This window comes from Pyxicephalus adspersus, chromosome 3 (genome assembly GCF_032062135.1).
Source record: "Pyxicephalus adspersus chromosome 3, UCB_Pads_2.0, whole genome shotgun sequence".
In the NCBI taxonomy this organism is placed as follows: domain Eukaryota; kingdom Metazoa; phylum Chordata; class Amphibia; order Anura; family Pyxicephalidae; genus Pyxicephalus; species Pyxicephalus adspersus.
This window is the reverse complement of record NC_092860.1, coordinates 23,153,596-23,174,154: the sequence shown is the minus strand read 5'-3', so window position 1 is coordinate 23,174,154 and position 20,559 is coordinate 23,153,596. Positions and strand designations below refer to the sequence as shown.

At 36.4% G+C, this 20,559-nt stretch overlaps 1 protein-coding gene across 7 annotated transcripts in view; it reads left to right on the top strand.

Annotated features, from left to right (window-relative positions):
• UNC13D (unc-13 homolog D) overlaps positions 1 to 20,559 on the top strand; it is a 46,053-nt gene that overhangs the window by 14,269 nt on the left and 11,225 nt on the right. For all 7 annotated transcript variants that reach the window (XM_072403912.1, XM_072403909.1, XM_072403908.1 and 4 more), the window contains 18 exons: positions 849 to 908; positions 1,899 to 1,965; positions 2,819 to 3,011; positions 3,731 to 3,775; positions 4,092 to 4,160; positions 5,981 to 6,050; positions 6,359 to 6,463; positions 8,067 to 8,156; positions 12,073 to 12,176; positions 13,311 to 13,428; positions 14,065 to 14,189; positions 14,976 to 15,066; positions 15,149 to 15,205; positions 15,845 to 15,942; positions 16,121 to 16,172; positions 16,277 to 16,407; positions 17,726 to 17,846; positions 20,234 to 20,377. In XM_072403912.1, coding sequence (XP_072260013.1) covers positions 849 to 908; positions 1,899 to 1,965; positions 2,819 to 3,011; positions 3,731 to 3,775; positions 4,092 to 4,160; positions 5,981 to 6,050; positions 6,359 to 6,463; positions 8,067 to 8,156; positions 12,073 to 12,176; positions 13,311 to 13,428; positions 14,065 to 14,189; positions 14,976 to 15,066; positions 15,149 to 15,205; positions 15,845 to 15,942; positions 16,121 to 16,172; positions 16,277 to 16,407; positions 17,726 to 17,846; positions 20,234 to 20,377 — 1,740 coding nt within the window. The remainder of the gene's footprint in view (positions 1 to 848; positions 909 to 1,898; positions 1,966 to 2,818; positions 3,012 to 3,730; positions 3,776 to 4,091; positions 4,161 to 5,980; positions 6,051 to 6,358; positions 6,464 to 8,066; positions 8,157 to 12,072; positions 12,177 to 13,310; positions 13,429 to 14,064; positions 14,190 to 14,975; positions 15,067 to 15,148; positions 15,206 to 15,844; positions 15,943 to 16,120; positions 16,173 to 16,276; positions 16,408 to 17,725; positions 17,847 to 20,233; positions 20,378 to 20,559) is intronic.

Genomic DNA, 20,559 nt, shown 5'->3' with positions numbered 1-20,559 from the left:
TTGGAATAGTATAGTCTTATGCAAAGCAAAAATCTCCAATGTACCAAAAAAATCATTTAATACAAGCTAAAACACATTGAGTTGGTACTGTACTCATCAGCCAACTTTCCTAAGGTCTGTGTGTCTGTTTTCTAGTACACAACATCAAATTATGTAGACACCTAAATCAATTTACTAAGATTAAAGTTACACAATTCTATAGACATTTTATGCATGAAAGGTCATTTTTGGACCCTTTATGTGTTTGCATTGCAGTAATAAAATTTCATATTAACGTAAATTAAGTTAAGGCAACCTATTTATTAAAAAACTGCCAACACGCCACAACATAGCTAACCCTTTATAGACTTTACTTATTTGTTAGCACATTGGTTGAACACAATAACAAAATGATACTAACTAACTGGTTATTGTGAATGATAGAACGGTGATAATGAGAATGCTGGTAAATCTCTTCAGTACGTTCACCAATTGGCTAACAGCTAGGCAGAGTTAACATGGGGGACCGTGTAGTAATATGGGGGACCGTGTAGTAGTAGTTAACATGGGGGAGCAGGCCGTAGTAATTTATTTTTAGATGCATTGCTGCATCAAAACAAACTTTCTATGTACTGGTTACTCTGCAAGAACCTATATGGTCAGGTAGTGATGTCAGTGGTCACCACTTTGTGACTTGGGGGGGGGGGGAGTGCTTATCAAATCCTGGTTTATGCGAAAGACACATAGCTATTGTAATGGTTATTTATTATGTGTGCTAGATTTATTATTGAATTTAAAACAAAATTGCAGTTATCCTTTAACCTCTACTACATTTGGTGTTAGTTGCAGTAATCATTTGTTTCATTTAGGCCTTCAACATGGATCCAGCAGAACACAATGCCATCTTTGAAAGTGTTAAAGCCCTTGAGGTAATGGCAGTACAATATTGTAATTTGTTTTAAACTCCATTTAGCTTTAAAAAGTACAAGTACAAGTATATAGTGAACACAATGGTGAGATCAAATCATAATTCTCATACCATTACAAGTATTGTCCCTTAGGAACTGAAACTTCAGGGAAATACTTACAGTGGACACAGCCTACCTGTTTATAGTTTTTCATTCAGGCAAAACTTCACCGGCCCACTCTTCTCCACTTCTCTTTCCTTGTAATATATTTAAAGGGAAAGAGGAAGAGGTATATGGCAAAGACTTCAGGTATAGAAAGTAAATCTTCCCTCCATACATTTTAGTGGAATTCACAAAACCACAAAGCCATCTAAAATCATGAGAATAGATATGCTGTTAAATAAACATTGTGCTTCATATAATGTCATCTCTACATTTCTGCTCCAGCAGTTGTGCAATGTAGTGAAATATATCTGTGAGGTCCAACAAGCAGGCCCAGTGCACTCTGCAATCAACTTTAAGTAATAGCTCATATCTTACAGGGCCACTCAATTTCCTTAAATCCTATATCTGTATAATCTGTTGTCAGCACAGAGCTCTGCTAAACAGAAATGGATATTTGAAGGCATTTCCAAGAAAAAGATCAGTCACAAAGACTTCAGTTAAACTTCCATGGGAAATATATAATACTGTTGCAATATATGCTGCCTAAATAAAGAAACTTTTTTAATGCATGTTTTACTCCAAACCATATTTGAAATACGTAAAATACCATACAAAACTAATATATATTCCATTGAGATTTTTGTTTGTAAAATAAGTTGCTAAGTAAAAGTTGGTTCAAGCAACAGTTGACCCAAATCCATAATATTTATGTTTGCATGTCGGTCTGTGTAGATGTATCAGTATGATTTATATCAGCCTAGTCAGATATATTGTTGATGAATAATAAAGTCAAGCAGTTATTGTATAATTAGGATAAAGATAACACTCTAAACCTTTTGTTTTCAGCCACCAATTTTTTGTGTGAAAGTTACAGTCAAACAAGCCAAAGGGATTCTTGGAAAAGATGTTAGCGGTAAGATAATAATATAATATTAGTTGATATATTTGTATACTGAATGCTTTGATTTGTAGTATTTGTTTATTAGGACCCGCCTGCTTGGAGGGCAGTTGATCATTGTTGATGAGTTGGTTATATTTTTGGTTACGCAGGCATGGTTCACTGTTAGCATTAGATAATCCAACCCAAAAAATACTGTATAGCTATTGCTGGAATGTAAGCAAGAAGTGGGGGCAGGTGATAAGCCAGAGCTGTGTTAAGGCAGAAACAGGTCCTGAATTAAATGGAAGCTTTCCCTCATCCCATCAATTGTCGATACAATATATTACAATTGGTAAAAGCTATTTGAAAAGCCTATTACGTGCATGGCCTGTACTATCAGAAAACAGAAATGACAGCTTTGACCATTTGTTCTCCCGGTTTACTACTGCAGCATGAAGGTTGTAGCTGGAACCCCTGGACAATACCAAGGCCCAAGACTTCTGTTTAGTTTGCCTGAATGCAAAAATTTCATTTGAAAATAACCATATTTGCGTATTCGTTACAGATTTATCACCCCCAAGACCCTCACATCAAATAGTTAGGCTAAGACAACACAATAAAGCAATACTTTATTGTAACTATAAGTTACTATTCCTATACCCATAGTATATTATGTGCCTTATGTTATTTAAAGAAAGCTGTATGATTTATGTTTTACTGAGTTAGATACCTAAAGGCAATTCCGTTAGGATTTACTTTACCATTGCTTTGATTTGTGGACGGATTTAATTAATTTATATATGTGATTTTTTCCCATTTATGTTATATTTTAGTAAATATTATAGCATGATTTGTTCTTAATGTTATACTGGGTATTTTCTGAAAGGTTTTAGTGATCCCTACTGTCTTCTGGGAATTGAGAGTCGGCCCAACAGTCACTCCAGGGACGTCAGTCCAAATCCGGACAAGAAGCAGAAGCAGAAGGCTGTAGTACGCAACACACTTCCAGAGGATCAGACACACAGGACACAAGTCAAATCCCAGACCTTAAATCCAGTATGGGATGAAACTTTCCTAATGTAGGTATCATATATGGCATGATGTCACTTAATTCGGTTCAGCGCTAGTTTAGTATTATATTACAAATGTTCAATAATTTCTAAAGTAAGAATTTTGCCATATAAAACACAAAATGAAGAGACCATGTAGGATATATCATTATGTAATACTCTAAATAACAAACTGTTTGCAAGATGGAACACATCCCCATCTCTAATTTTTGATCCAGCATGTTTCTCCTTCTCCTGCTGTTAGCAATGCTATCTAATGATCCATTTTCTAACAATAATTTGCCATAACCATTGCTGGAAAGAAGAACCACATGGCTGTAAATTACAATTGTAATGCAAAATCAGTGACACTGCTATCTGGCCTATGCAAGGCAAAGTAACAGGGCATCATAAAAGCCCTCCACCCCGGTATACTTGCTATTCAAATAGTGAGAAGTGAAAACTAAAATCAGAAAATTTGATTCATTGGAGTTTCTAAAACAAATAAGTTTTCAATATCACATCAGTAAATCCAAAAGCCTCTGCAATTCTCCAGCATGCACGTGTGGCAAAAAACAATTATTATTCTGTAATTATACTGGATTCCTAAAGCCAAATTCAATCATCTTTTTCATTTTTAATATGCTTATTTACTTTCAATGGTGTAATAAATGTACTTTAAATTGTGTTTCTTCTTATTTTATATATGTCGAATAATTGGACTAAATTCTTATCATAATGTGTTGCAGGGAAGTGGAAGACATTGAACATGCAAAATTTACTATGGATATGTGGTAAGCAAAGGCTCTTACACAAATTATTGTTAATTTACAAGTAGACATTGTATTTGTGTTTTTTTCTTCTTTTGTGAAATATATTCAAAGTATATATATTTTTAAATGTTTAAAGCTGAATTAAATACAGATATAAAGGACACAATTCGGCACAGCTTTGTAAACATCAATACGTTAATATATTTTTTTCTTAAGGCAAGTGTGTGTCAGAACTTAAATTGCCTTTTGCAGTCCCGGGCTTTGCAAATCTCGGAATGTATATTTAGTGTTCTTCTCCATCTACTAATCTCATAATATGTCCTCTTCCTCACTGAAGGGATTATGATGATGTAGAATCTGTTAAAACAAAACTTGGGGAGCTCACAGATCTTCATGGACTGAAAAGGTAAGAATTTCTGTAATTGTGTTATTACTAGATAGTCAAGAGCTGCATTGTTCCTAAGCCAATCAAGTCAAAATCTTTAAGCAGCAATAAACAAAAATCAGCCATTTTTTGTTTATTTTATTAGGAAAAGATATGTGATGAAAGACATCAATTTTAAGTGGGACTTTTAAAGCCAGTACCATCAATATATTACAAAAATAACAAAATTTTATTAATAATAAACATCATTTCAATTACATAAAACACAATAAAATCGTGGGTGTATATAATGACCTCTCCTTACAGAATACCCCCGAAGGGTTTAAATTCTGTATTACTTCTCGACACGTTTCACAGGAAAAAAATCTGGTTCTTCAGGAGAAAGGAGAGGAGAAGTCTGATGTTTGTACTTCCAGCAGCCCATGTTCCTATTCCATCGGCTTCCCTTGCGAGTCTGGCTGACTCACTTGCAAGGGAAGCCGATGGAATACCGTGTTTCCCCGAAAATAAGACCTACCCCGAAAGTACGACCTAGCACTATTTTCTAAACCTGCCCTAATATAAGACCTACCCCGAAAATAAGACCTAGTGTAAATCTGTCCAGTTCAGAAAAAAAAACCCACCCAAAACTGTAATTCAGCCTAAAAAATCTAAAGCTTAATAATTTGCACGCAAGCCCTAGCGCCCGCCCCCCATCCCCCCCCCCGCACGCGGGGGTCCGTAACAGCCAGCCCACCCCTGCTCAAGATCCCCCTTAACTACATACAGCAGGTCAGAGGAGAAAAAGAAAAGAAAAGCATACATAAATTAAAAACCGGAGGACAGTACTCACCGAGTCGTGTTCTTTCCCTGTGAAGGCAGCGGGACACTGAAAGAAAGCATGCGACAGTGCACACTCCGGAGCCGCACAAGCCGATGCTTTCTTTCTAGTTCCGGCTCCTGTCACAGGCGGAGTGATACTACATGCACTCCGCCTGTCAGAAGCCAGAACTCGGGCTCGCGTCTTCCGAAAGGTAAGTTTTTTTTTTATTTTTAAGACCTACCCCGAAAATAAGACCTAGTGTGTTTTTGGGAGCCAAAAAAAATATAACAAAGTGTCTTATTTTCGGGGAAACACGGTAGGAACATGGTTGTGCTGTATGTTCGTATATCTGTTTAAGGACTGAAGGACATGAAACTTGGGATCACTGTGATTTATATTGAAAATTGAAAGAGATTTATCACTAATTGGCTAAACAGAATTTAAATATACCATTGCCGCCATAACCACCTCCTTCCTTACAACAATTTTAAAAAAGAGGGCTGCTGGAAGTACAAACAAAACTCCTGAAGAAGAGAATTTTTTTCTGCAAAATGCGTAGAGAAGTAATTCAGAATTTAATTTAGGTATTCTGTATGGAGAGGTCATTATATACACCCATAATTTTATTGTGTTTTATGTATTTGAAATGATGTTTGTTTTTAATGTTTCTTATTCTCGTAATATATTGATGGTACTGGCTTTAAAAGTCCTGCTAAAAAATTGATGTCTTTCATCGCATAGCTTTTCCTATGAATTTTACGGATGTATTTATATATTCTTAACAATCTTCACATGGGCTTGCTGTGTGTCTACATTAAAGGGCCAGCAACATGCCAAGATTGTTCTATCCATAGACAAAACCTGTGAACTTTGAAAATAGATTTTTTTACAAAAACCAATAGCTAAAGAGGTGAATGAGGGCTTATTTAAACAAAGAAGAGTAAATATTTGCAAAACTTGGGCACAGGTTTAGTTTTGCAGTTTAAAGCTTGATGAAGATTTTATCCCTTACCTTTTTATCTTACTTTATTGCCATCAGGATATTTAAAGATGCCAGAAAGGACAAGGGTCAAGATGACTTTTTAGGCAATGTGGTACTACGAGTACAGGTGAGAACACTCTTGATTTTTAGTTACAGAGATCAAAGTTAACTGTACCAGTTATCATGTTTGCTCATTTCCCTGACCTTAAGTAATTCAATCTCCTTCTCTGCATATTCATACTTACTAAGAACTGAGAGCCGGCAGTATACCTATTTCTAACTAACTGGTAACTCTGGCTATTCAATTTTAGGTGTGGATCTGTGGAGGAGGAGGGTGGGTTACTTTAGGTCAGGGAAAGGGACAAATAAGATGATTTTCTGTATAACATCCAATGTCTACAACTAATTAATACAGACATCTTTAACTCTGCCCAGGATCTTAAATGTAAAGAGGACCGCTGGTACAATCTAGAACCTCGAACAGAAACGTATCCAGATAGAGGACGATGTCATCTACAATTTCTTTTAACCCATAAGAAGGTGAGTAAACATTTCATTCTGGCATCTTTTCTTTACTGATGCATCCTGATGAATTCTGGACAACACTATTTTCATTTTAGAAATATGGTACAGTTTTAACTTAATAGTTAATTTTTGCACTGCAGTAAAGAATGTTGATTCCTGGGACTGGACTTCTACTCCTGGACAATTATTCATGGAATTTCCCCAGCAGGGACCTCAGTATTAACGTGAAATGGCCTGATTTATTAAAGATTGGTGAGAATACACTTTCATCAGTAAATCTGTGTGATCTAACAAACCTGGAATGGATTTCTTTGCTAGTTATTTGCTAGGAAATGTTTTGACTCCTGGACCAGATCTATTCCAGGTTTGCTGGATCACCCAGCTTTACTGATAAAAGTGTATCTTCTCCAGCCTTGGAGAGCTTTAATAAATCAGGCCCAATGTATCAACCTCATGCCCAACTAAAGCAGTTTTAGATAGAGCAAGGAATTACAGAAGCAATGATAGTCTATATACTTGACCTTCTTATGGGATTTCAATGACTCTGAACTGCCATTCAGTTGTGCCCATAAAAGACAAGTGTAATACAAAGGACTCATAACCAGTTTTTCTTACTTTTGACCAAAGTAGCTTTTAATAAGTTGAAGAGCAGCGCTCAGACTGTGGGAGGAAGGGGAAGAAATATAAGCTGCTGGTGAGCTAAATGCATTAACAAATATTCCGAATATATTTATAGAACAAGTGAGCTAGAGTAAGCAGATGGGAGACTTCATCAGTCTGTTGCTTCTCTATCACTGTCCAATGAACAGGGGGATATTAGCAGTGTGTTCATTTTAGTAACAGAAAAAGTGCGGAAAGACTGTGGGAATCTTAAGAATGACTGGACAGAAATACAAATCATTTAGCAGGTAAACAGCTCCTTAATTAATGCATGGAGTTAAGCTTTAATACACTTTCTAACTTTTATCTTAGATAGAGATTAATACTAAGGGTAGGTAGTAGAATGTATTGCCATCCATTTTTTTTAAGTAGGGAAGGGAAAGTTCTCAATTTTTTGCTGTCTGTAAGAGAGTACGTGGCATAAAAAAGCCATGCCATAAGCCATAAGCTTATGTACTTGGGTTTTTCATACATTCTATCTGATGAACATTAACCCCCTAATGGAAATATGGTTATCCCTTTCCTTCTATCAAAATGCTTCTTGTTAGAGTATTTCCATGAAGTCCTGTCCCTTCCTCTACCAGTCTGTGTATCCTGCACAGGGGGATGAAAGGAAAATATTTCAGATTTCATGGCTGACCTGCTGACCTTTTTAAAATGCTGAATGCCTGGTTGTCTCAGTAATTTCTGTTTCACTGAATAAAACATCATAGTGAAATACTGATGCAATCATTTTGGAAATAATAATTTTGAAAAGGAAGCCAGTGGTGGTGACCTTTACGTTCCCTTAGTACAGGTTTCATTAAAAAAAATATTTGTAATATAATTATCGGCATTTTTACTTTTCAGCATTGTTGATGATTGCTAAATTCTGTAAAGAATAAAAGATTTTATAAATTTTGTTTACTGTTTTTTCTGTATTATCCTTAAATTATTTGTCCTATATTTGCTTTTACAGAGAGCCACCATGCTGAGTAAAAACCCCAGCTACATCATCCACCGCCAGTTATTACAGCAGTTTGTACGTCATGAGATAACGCAACACCAGGTATAGAACTCGCTATATGTTTTAAATATAATTTAATACATCTATGTTGTAGCTTACCAGTCCCTAAATGTAGTGGTTGCATTAGTCGTTTTTTGTTTTTAACTTTGTGCCTCTTTTTCACCTGGCGATCCTGCTAGTAACACACACTTGATGACAAAACTCACTTACTGTAGTATCTATAGAACATATCTATATCTAAAGATATAGTAACATGCCTTTAATCATATATATACCAAATCAAAGACAACAAAAAGTTTATTGATACAATTTAGGTGGCGTTTTTTGAACAGTATAGTGAGTGTGCTTTTGTGGTTTACATGATGCAACATATGTTCAGTTTTTTGTTGTATGTTTTGCAGAAATAGTGTATTGTGCAGGGAAGGATGTTACATACAATTCTTTCAGTGAATTTTATGTAATTGTTCATGAGCATCTTTCCCATGTCGGTATCTAAACTCTGATTTTAGCATCATGGTCTTCTCTGCTTTGGACATTGCCAGGAATTATGTAGCATTTAGTATTTTGGGTAAATGGGTTATTGGTATTTAGTACTATAATATGTTTAGGAGAGGGGCTGACAAACCCTCCGAAATACATTATTAAGTTACAGTATAGGTGCCTAATGTACCAGGCCTATGATATGTTTCGGCTATTCCAGACTTTATATATACATTTCCAAACTTCATTACATGCACTAGACTTATGCAAGGGTGCATAGCAGTGTGCAGAGAGTCTATTTCCTGTGCCAGGAGAAAATTTCTGCACCTCAGTTGTACTGAACACTAAGGGAGTTTGAGTGTTTTCATATGCTCTTGTTACCTCTTTTTACATTCTTCATAAAAGTAAATAAAGGAAAAAACAATAAAACATGGGGATCTTAAACCATATGAGATGGTTTAATGCACAAGCATCTACCAAAAATTAAAATAAAGGATGACTGTAAAAACATACACATCTTACTAATTTATAGAGTATTCTCCAATTTTAATCTCCAAACTCAATAATATTTATTTATTATTTCTTGCAGTTATATATATATATATATAGCTTAATGTTTAATGTAATATTTTTGGCAGAGAGCTGGTGAAGGAATTTTCTGCCATATCTGGCCACATACAGATTCTAAATTTAAGAAAAAATATTTTGTTTTAAAAGGGGGAATTTCCTTTAGTCATGGAAACAATGACTAAGAATTAATGATCACCTGATTAGTATTAGTCACCCAAGATCCTGACTACAGAGCCTGCATAACAAAGTGGCAACTGTTTCAGGAATACTTAAAAAGATAACTTTTTACCCTTTCTGAATCAATGGAAACCTTTTTTGATAGAGAAAGGAAAGAAAAGAACCTCTATTAGTTTATTTTTTATTGTTGCCTGTGTCCCTAGTGCTGGGAATTACAATCTGTGTTGACAGCAGTACTGTAAGTGAGGGACAAATTATCATTTTGAGTTATCATAGGAGTAAAAGTAAATAGGAAATCTTCCAGTGGGAATACCTGTTCATGTGTTTATGAGCAGATTTAGTAGTATACATTGGTACAATAGTATACACATAGTAAAAAAAATTCCTACTAAAAATAATTTGGCTGTAAAACATGCTGCACCCACAGACTATGGACATTCTTTCAAAAATGTATACTTTAATAGAAGCAATAATGCATTCAAACAAACCTTAATTATTTATGTAGCTGACTTAAAAGTTACACTATTCATGCTTTAGGATCCCTACAAAAAAGGCTCTAATGTCAGGTTGTTTCTAGCACCTTTCGGCCAGCCACCCACTGTTTGTTAACAGTGGGTGTTTGGCTGCCTGACAATATCTGCTGTCCATAGGAAAAAGATAATTTTAGATCTTTGAAAAACAATTTTCCTCACAATGCTTATACATACAGAGATAAATGAAGGTTTGTTTTAAGGCATATGTGAAGTCACAGTTACATTTTTTAGCCTTAGTTAAGGATTACCTATCTTTTCATTTGTAAAACAAAATAAAAAAGTGGGGTTGATGGCTCTCTCCAATATCTAGGAATACACTTGACATCCTCTAACGGCAATCTCTACAAGCACAATTATACCCCTTTGATTAAGAAACTATTGGCCGACCTATAATACCTAGGGTCGTAGACACCTCTGTCATGGTTGGGGAGTATTGCTGCCATTAAAATGAACTTGCTTCCTAGGCTACTATACCTATTTCGAACTCTCCCAATTAGAGTCCCCCTAAAGGAGATAGCGCTCCTCCAAACAAGAATACTTAAATTTGTTTAGGCGGGCGAACAGAGTAGAATTCAAAAGGCTAAACTAATGGGAGGACTGGTGGCAAAATTGTTGCTGAGTAACCTGCCCGGTGCCTGGCCCCAAGGGGTGGATATAAAGAATCATGATAATTTTACTGGTTCAATAGAAGCTTTCATGTGGCGACAGAAAAAATCAAGGGGGGAAATAAGCTGCCCCACTTTGTTTCATTCAATCCAGCTTTGGGATAGGTATTCTACCCATCCAAAGTTATCTTCCCCACACAAACCTCTAACCCAGACTTCCCACCGGGCTTACATCCAGAACACTTTAATTGGTGGACCTCAAAGGGTTTTAGGTGCTTAAATAACTTGATAAATGTTCGATCAGTGCTCACTTGGGAGTACTTGACTTCTAAAAGAGAGATTCCATTCCCAGAGTATTTTCGCTACCGACAGCTTCACTCATTTATTAATACAATAATCAGACAAGCCCTATGACCCATGCGGCCCACCCCATTTGAAAGCACCTGTTCTTCCATAGTCTCCACCAGAGGGCAAATCTCCATCATTTACTCAGCCCCAGTTTCCGCCCCTGGAAAATTGAAAAACATGCTGGATTGGGAATCCAAACTGGGCATAACTTGGCAGCTAGAGGACTGGTGGGATATAGCATATTCCCTTTCTAAAGTCTCCTTGAATTCCACCCTAATGGAAGCCAAATATAAAGTAATGCTAAGATGGTACTTTGTACCAAGCAGACTGGCCCAGTTTTTTCCATCAGTCTCTCCAATGTGCTTTCGAGGTTGAACTTCCAACGGGTCCATGATACATATCTGGTGGTCATGCCAAATTGCTAGGGAATTCTGGGACGAGGTATCTAACTTGATCTCGTGGATCTGCAGCTCTCCGGAGGCAGCTTTGTTTAGTAAACTGGACTTGGTCCTTCCTAAATCAACACTGAAACTGACCAAGATGATAATGTTGGTGGGAAGGATTGCCTTTGCGAAAGCTTGGAAAATGTCTACAATAACCCTAGAACCTATTTTTTCTAACTTAAATTGGATTATGATAAATGACAAATTAACACGAATTACAGAATTCCCTAGCTAAATTTGATATTTGAGAACCCTGGACCTCTTATTACAGATCATGAGTGGTAATTTGAAATATGTCATAAATTTTGTAAAGTCTTCCTTCCTGTTTCCCCTTTCCTATCCCTCATTATTTTTCTTTTCTTTTCCCTGGCTATCTATTGATCTAGGTTTTTTAAACCAATTGTGACACAAGCACAAAAATGTTTAATTGCTGTATTATTCAATTTTTTTGATATGATTCACTTATAGTCCAATTAATGGTTTTGATTTTTATAAAACACCAGTTTTGGACACTGTTATTTATTGATGCTATTTTGGTCTCTGTATTCACTGTTGTTTTATTTTCTTATGTTTAAAAAATTCAATAAAAACATTGAAATCCAAAAAAATTAAAAAGTGATTTCCTGAGATTTTTTTTTTTCTTATGATCCCTTACTAACCCATGATCCCAGTACCGCAAAGAGTTCAGGTTAATAAACTCACTGCACAGCACTTGCCAGAGTTATTGTTTCAACTGTTTTTCCCTTTTATACTCTTCCCTCTTTATACAACATACCTTATCATCTGTCATTCCATACCTCAGGCTGCTGGCTCCATATGGGATGGGGAAATTGGACCTCATGGTACCACAATACTCTATCTACATGCTGCCCAGAAAGATCTGTCAGAATTTCACCAGGGACTTGCGTAAGTTTCATTCACATTTTCTTGCATAAGTTTAATTTTCTGCAACATCTGTAAAGCTAGGTACACACTTCCAATAATTATCGTTTGAAAACGAACGATTACAACTGATCAACGATTATGCACAATTATATTTGAACGATCGTATTTTGCACAATTCTGTACATGTCATAACGATACAATCTTCCAAATATAAACCACCAATAGATTCGATCGTTCAAACAATGCAGGAAGTGTCATGTAAAGGAGAAAGTGTATTGCAGAAACATGCACGATCACTGAACGACGGTACACACAATAGATAGTGAACGATCGTCGGCCAATCAGATCCGCCGTGACAATCCTCGTTTGCCGGCATCTTTGGTTACCTTTTTTGTGAACGATTTTCGGCCGATCGGTCGTTCGTTTACAACGATAATTATTGGAAGTGTGTACGCAGCTTAAAGCAAACCTGTTATAAAAGAAACATGGAAGCTACTGTAGCCAGGCTCCTCTTCTTAAATTGCTTTAACATTTTGGTGATTGACATAAAATAAACATGTAGGTAGGTAAAGTCAGAATTCCTGATGTACATCCACAGAAACTACTAAAGCCATTGAATCAGTTTTTTTTTTATTTTATATTGTAGTTTACCTCAGGTCATGATTATATATATATAGCTGACTCCAAGTTTTAGGTTTGCTTTTTAGGGCTCCTGCCTGTGTCTATTGAACCAAAACAGCCAAAAGAAATAATGTACCTCACAGGGATTGGTGTCAGCTGAAGTCCATGGAATTTAAACATTCCAGTCACATGATGACCCTATTGACTGATACAATTACAATATTTAAAAACAATAAATAAAAGAAAAAATTACAAATTTTAACCTAGAATTTAAAAAATCTGAGCTATGTAAAAGGAAATTTATGCTCTTGGAAACAACGTATGCAAATATTTATTTATAGAGTTATTGTCAAGATAATACATATGCAGGTTTGTTGCATCTAGAGTTTAACAACTTCTAGTTGTCATTAATTGTTAACTCTCTTTTATCAACTTTTTTTTTAATATTTATTACCTGTTCCCATTATGTACAATTATCCTTTGTATATGTCAGCTATAACTCCTATTATTATTTACTGATCTTTCTGCTTTCAGACAGTGGCTGGCATATAGTAAACTATACCAGAGTCTGGAGTTCAGCAGTAGCTGCTTGCTGCACCACATAACAAGTATTGAGTACCTTTGGGTCCAAGGACGACTGCAAGATGAACTGGTACTGGCTTTATTTTATAAAAATGATGCCTAGGCTTGCCAAATAAATGATTACATTTTTTTTAATTTTAACAAAGTTGAGACTTGACTGAGGAAATAACAATTATATTGGTCATGCATGTTGTATCACTTAAGTGCAGAATTGGAGGAAATACTCCCTCAATTTTTCATTTGTTGGCCATTAAAGGTTTATCCAGTTCAACCAATAAAAAAATCAATAAATTACATATACAGAAACCTTAAGCCACAGCTGATTTATAAAAAGGCAAAAAAACTTTATAAAGAATAGCCTCAATGTTGCTACATAAAATGCCTCAAAAGGCAATCAGATATTTCCCAGATCAATAGTCATTTTTTTATAGGTCTTACTGTTAAAGGAAGCCTTTCTACAAGTGGAAATTAAACGCCTTTATTTCAGATGCAAAGAGTGCCCTTTTGTCATTTATTTGCCAAGTACAATATATGGACCATTGATTTATATCACCTCTCCTGTGGAACGAAATAACTGTTTTAAATGGATATGTACAAGGACTGTATATTATAAAATGTTTGTGGTAAATTATCTTTTCAGCTGTTCTTGTAATTAGTTTTTTTTTACATGCTTTGTGTTTTTCCACTTACTTATCTTATATCTTAGCGGAAGGAGCTGGCTGAATCCTTTGACTCTCTATTGCAATATGGAATGTCTGTTATTGAGCGGTATCGCATTGTGTTTCCATTGTCTGCATCCCAATCAGTGGAACGCCTCCAGGGATTGCTCAGGTCAGTAACTACAAATGACAATCACAAGAACACAATCAATGGTTGAGAAGTATATACCTGTATATGTTATGTTGGAAGGGCAAGATCACAGTTTTTGATTTACAAAGCATACTTGTTCTTATGCTGCATTGTTACCTATACTGTGGGGAATGCTTTTGTATGATTGTCAAACGTCAGATTTCTTGTAATTGACCTGAATCAGAACACCAAAGCTTGTTCAATATTTATTTATTTAAGAAAGTAGTGAGTGGTGCAAATTGTTCATCCAGGAAACCAATATTTCTAGGGAGATATCCATCGTTTACTGATCATGAACACATCTACTGGTGTATAGCCAGGTCAACCATGGCCCATGTTGGGCATCAGTTATAGACAACTGACTACAGACAAGGTAAACTCTCTAAAGGCTCTAGAAATAAGAAGAAAAAAAGAGAGAATTGTCAGGGGACAAGAAACACATTTAATGGTTCTATAAAAGTTCTGTCTGTGGCATTTCTTTGTGCCCATTTGAAGATATTCCCCCTTGGACCAACCTAGTTATCTTGCTTGTCTGTAAATATTTAGGAAGCACAGGCCTTATTTTAAAATGTATCCTTATGCCATGTGGTATTCGTCCAGGTGTTTCTTTTATTAAGGTGTCCATTCAACACCTGTGGTCTGGACATTTTATTTGATCAAACGTATTTTTTAAGAATGTAAAATGTGATGAATGTTTGAGTATGAACAGGTCAATATTTCATAATAATGATAATCATAATTACATACATGTATTATTTTCATATGCAGGGTGCTGATACAGATGTGTAAGACCAAGGCTTTCAGAGAATTGTGTTCCCCAACTCCCAGTTTACAAGACAGGATAACGGAGGCTATCAAGGTAAGAGCAGGAGAGAGTTTCAATCTTTACAGAGAATGGTATTGTTACATGGATGACTTTATTTTCACATTCTCTAATTTAGACAGGGACTCATGAATGGTTTGATCTGAAGAAACAGCATCTGCAACCAATGATACAGGTATGTCTAAGGTCATAAATACTTTGTGCCAGCTCATGAGATCAGGGGAACTAAGAGCCATGGATGATGACAACAATGAGGCATTTACCTCTCGATGGTCCATATGGTTGATGTACTCCTCCTCCTCCTCACTTGTCTAGACTACAGACTACACATCTATGATTCCATGGTTCTCTTTTAGACTATGAATCCCAGGTATCCACACCCCCTGTTTGCCCACCCCTAGTATCCCCATTATTATTATTGCTTTATATCATATGTGTTTCTTACTGTGGTTTTTATTGGATGTAGAATTGCTCTATTTTCGTATTTTTCTTTCTTATGTCTGTACTGTTGGATTTTACCTTTTAAATGCAAATAAAAATAGATTTATTTTATAAATACCTCGTGCCAATTTAATGAAATTTTTATGTAAAAAACAGTATTATTCCTTAAGATTAAATACCAAAGTAAACTTATTTGGTGTTCCCATGAATTGAAGAGTGCCAATTTAATGAAATTTTTATGTAAAAAACAGTATTATTCCTTAAGATTAAATACCAAAGTAAACTTATTTGGTGTTCCCATGAATTGAAGATATGCTGACTAATTTAACCGACTTTTTCCAAGAATATCTTCAACGTATGTTATTTTTTGTAGGGCTATGAGGAAAACTTAAAGTCTTTGATAAACCTTGTAGCAGATGTCACCACTGACCTTCAGATATGCCAAAAGTACTTCAATAAATGTTTTCTTAAGTAAGTAACTAAAGAAGTAAAAACCTAAAGTAAATATTGCAACATTTGTATTCATCTATAAAAGAACAAATCAGTGTTTATGTACTTTAGAATAAGACTTTTCATATATTAAAAACTGTACTTTATCTTTTTCTGGTTAACAATTTCTAAATCTACTTTGTATCTATAATATTCTTAGCACTATCAAGATTGAAGTTTTCAGTCTCACGTTTCAGGAACTGGAGGAACTGGTAAGGGTTTTTTCTTTTTTTTCTTTTTTTTTTTTTTAATACACCTGAACTGCATAGCTTCTTCCCATCTGACCTATCTTTTTTTATTTAATTACATTTTTCAGGTTTCCAAGCATTTGTTAAGTCAGCTCCCACCTGCTAACCACAGCTCTCGCCAGCAGCTCTCTGAACCATTGTATCAACTATATCTCACTCTGCACGAGCTTCACAACCTCCATAACTTCCTACCAAATAGGTAATCTTCAAGCAGCATTGACAGTTGGGGTGAGATTACACCTGGGGGGTAGTGCACTCAACAAGATTGATATCAGGAAGAAAACATGCATTCTTCTATGTCCCACATAGCGAGGTGCATCACAACACGTTACTTGGCATCCTGTTGTTTTTAGTGGGTATTGCTAACATATATGTGTGGTGCATCATGGAAAATTGTTTAGATAAGTTTTTGTTATTTATCACAGGAGGCCCAATAAAGTCAATAGGAGCACATGGAAATGCTCCTACAGCAATTTACCCCTATGGTCCAGAGCAATCCCCCGACTGCTTATTCCTTTTAATTTCCTTTCCTTGAGGTCTTGCAATTGCTCACCACCCTGTGACAACAAGTCAAGTCTCCTCAGTTTGATACTTAGTAATGCAGGGATGCAGGGAAATTTATTCTGACATCTATTGTTCTTCCATTTCTTGGATGTCACATGTTCACATTTGATTGAACCTCCTACTAACTGAAATGCTGCAATCCACCACATTTGGCTCAAGAAAGAGATTTTATCCACCACTTTGCTTCTACTCAGTGTTGGTATTCAGTTATTATTCTGAATGTTGTAAGAATTTACCTTCTTCAGTTTTGGGTTTAGCTAGGCTTTAACTTGAAATAGTTTTTTTTAATCCTAACATTTGTAGTTACAATTTTAGTTGACTTTTTCATCTTCTCATCTTTTTGCATTATTTTAAGTTTGTGTTATAACACTGAAAAAAGTGCTTAGGTGTACAACACATTTTGGAAAGTTTGTATTGGGCTCCAGAGGAGGTTGTTTCTACATCGAACATACTATACATCTTATTTTCCTCAAGTAGTTATTAAATATTTGTGTAAAAAAGAGTGTTTAAAACTCACCACCACCCCTACTTCTGCTTTAGCATTGTAAAGTTGTTGTAAATGAAATATTACCTCTTGTACATCGATTTACCTAGCCCAGTGTAAGAAGCACATAATGTCATCTGTTTTAGCAAGAAACCGACCAACGTTACCAGCATTTATTAGGGGTGCTCTCCTCAAGTCTCTTTAAACCAATGAAGATTCATATTAGGGGTAATAAAGTAACAGGGCTATGTCAAGCCTAGGCTGCAGTACTGGCTGCCTGGCCACCAGTGGTAAAGGTGGGTGTGCATTATGGATTGTGTCCTGGAGAAAGACTTAACTTAAGGTGTAGTAAGTTTGGAGGCCCCCAAAAAATTGGGCAATTTGATTTGCACTTACATATCTGATGCTAACAATATATATCATATAACATTATCTGAGAATTCAAACTAGACCTTTCCCTATCGTGTAGGAATGCACCTCTACCACTGTCTGATTCCCACCGATGGTTTGCAGATGCATTGCCTAGCTGGTTGAAGAAGGCTTATACCACTGCACTTGAGAGAGTCCAAAGAGCTGTTCAAATAGACTTGGTAAGAATGAATGAAAAACAAGGACATTGTATAAAATGAGAAACATCTGAAATAACAGGTGCCATAGCCCCAGGTGTGTGTGAACTATGTATCAACATGTTTGTCTAAGAACTGAAGTTGTTTCCCCGCAGACATGGATCCGAAGTTTTTAGTGTGCGGGTTCAGCACAGAGCTCTGACCTGAAATCTGTTAAACACCTTTGGAAATATTTGGAACACTAAAAACATAGTAGGTCTTTTCAATTAACATCAGTACCTGATATCATTAGCTGAATGGGCAGTCCCACAAACACTATCCAAAATTTGTCAGAAAGCTTTTCCAGCCTTTTAGCTGGGTGTCCACTTCCATTAAGTAGCTAGGTACACAGATACCTGCTGATTTGTCACGCATTGTGGAACTTAACTTTTTGCCGCTCTTCAACTGTATTAGGAAGAACCTCCAGAAATGGAGTCAAATGGCCTTTACATGGTTTGGGAGGTGTAATATAGTAAGGATGAGCGTGATGCCTAGAGTGTTTTATATGTTACAGGCACTCCCTTTGCATATTATGATTAAATTCGGTCAGAGTTTACAAGTTTTTATGGTCTTCGGACTCCCCTCGGATAGGAGTTAAAATTTTAAGACTTACAAAGGCAAAGGGAGGTATGGAATTTCCGGACCCAATATTATATCAACAGGCAGTCCACTTGACTAGGTTGTTGGACTGGTGTACTAACAGTGGGTCCAAAGTCTGGATAAGCTTGGAAGACACTTTATCCCCGACCCCAATTGACACTTTGGCATGGGCACCAAATACGGTCAAAGCTTCTATAATGCAACACCCTCTGATTGGGACGACTCTTAAAGTAGTCTCTCGGTTTTTCTTCTCTCAAAAGGTAGTTGATTATCCATCCCCATTTTCTCCCATACTGGGATGTCCGGAGTTTCCATCTAGGATCTCCAATGCAGTTATTCAGCAGTGGCGTGCCAAGGGTGTTTACAGGGCATTTCATTTTCTACATGATAGGTCATGGTATCCCTTGCCTGAGTTGCAACATGCTAAGGAGTTGCCCCCTTTGGATTCCTGGCACTGTATACAACTTACTTATTATGTGTTATGTGCTCTTCCACCGTCAGCAACCTTTTGCCACTCCTTGTTGCCTTTGGAATCCCTGTGTTTAGGAGGGTATCCCCTGAAAGGTTCCTTGTCTTACTCGTAACAGGCCCTGTTAGCTGTACATGCACCCAAAACTCTTGGCTTTGTGACCCAATGGGGGACAGACTTGTAAGTGAAATTTTCGGAAACTCAAAAGGATATGTTACTCAACTTTATCCACCAGGCTGCAGCTTGCAATAAATACGAGGTGATGAATTACAAGCTGGCCATTTGGTGGTATAGAACGCCCTCTAAATTGACTAAGATCTACCCCCATACGGACAAAATCTGCTGGAGTTGTAGATCAGCTCCCGGTACCTTATTGCATATTTTTCGGGAGTGCCCTTCTTTTTCTACTTACTGGTCTTTGGTGGCAGACCTTGTGCATAAACTCACAGAATAATATTAAAGATAAACCCGCTTTGGCGTCACTCCATGTCTCTGATATGTCAAAAAAGGCATATAAAAACTGTTTATTATAACATCTCTTGAATGCCGCAAAGGCATGCGTTCCTGCAATGTGATAGTGTGACAAACCGCCAACCCTAGGGCACTGGCTAAGGAGAGTGGCAGATGTTTACCGTATGGAAGACCTGATTACAGCTGGGGGACGAATCAGACCCATAAATTTATCCAGACCTGGTACTAGTGGGTTCAGTTTAGTACATCTGCAGAGTATGGTAGATTGGCCGGTGACTCTTCTTGTGAAGAGTGAGTTATCCCGTGTTTGATTGTAAAGACCGAACTGACACATTAAGTCGGGACACCCCCCCCCCCTCTTTTCTTTTTCCTTCTGCAAATATATATATAAAAAAAGAGATACTGGGGTTTCTCTTTATTTTACTTTTCCATCATTGCATTATCTTAATATTTGTGTATTTGGCTTGTGTTTTCTCAGGACGTTGTTTTCATATTGTTTTTTTGTACATTGTTTAACATGCCATTTTATTGTTATGTAAACCTTTGGAATATCTCAATAAAATTTTATTTTTTAAAGAAAGCTTTCCCAGGGGAATAGAAGATGTTCCTGGTTTTGGAATATAATGTTTGTACAATGAATACCTGATAACCTGCATACCTCTTGTAATATGACCTTAAACTGAATAATACATCAGAGTGGGTGTTATTCCCTTGTATGTATTATACTTTATTAAACAACCATTGAGCAGTCTGTTATATCTAGTAATACAGTTATGGATACAAGTAGAAGTGTGCCTGTTGTGTCAATGACAATAATTGTATGTTTTTTCAGCTGGTTCCACTTTCAGAGCTACAGAAGCACAGCTCTTCCACGGTTGACCTGTCAACATGCTTCACACAGATTGGACGCACGTGGCAGCAGCTGGCCTGGCCTGATCCCGAAGAAGCATTTATGATAATGGTGAAATTCACTGAGGTACATAGTATACACCAAAGAAGGTGAAGAGTAAATAATGATAGGGTAAAGGAGGCAGTATACTTGTCTATCAAGGTATTACCAATGTTTTCAGGGTTATCTAAAATTATTTCCTTACTTTTTGTGTTCCTTCTTCCATTAACATAACAAAGTGTCAGATCGAAATTGTTAAAACATTGAAC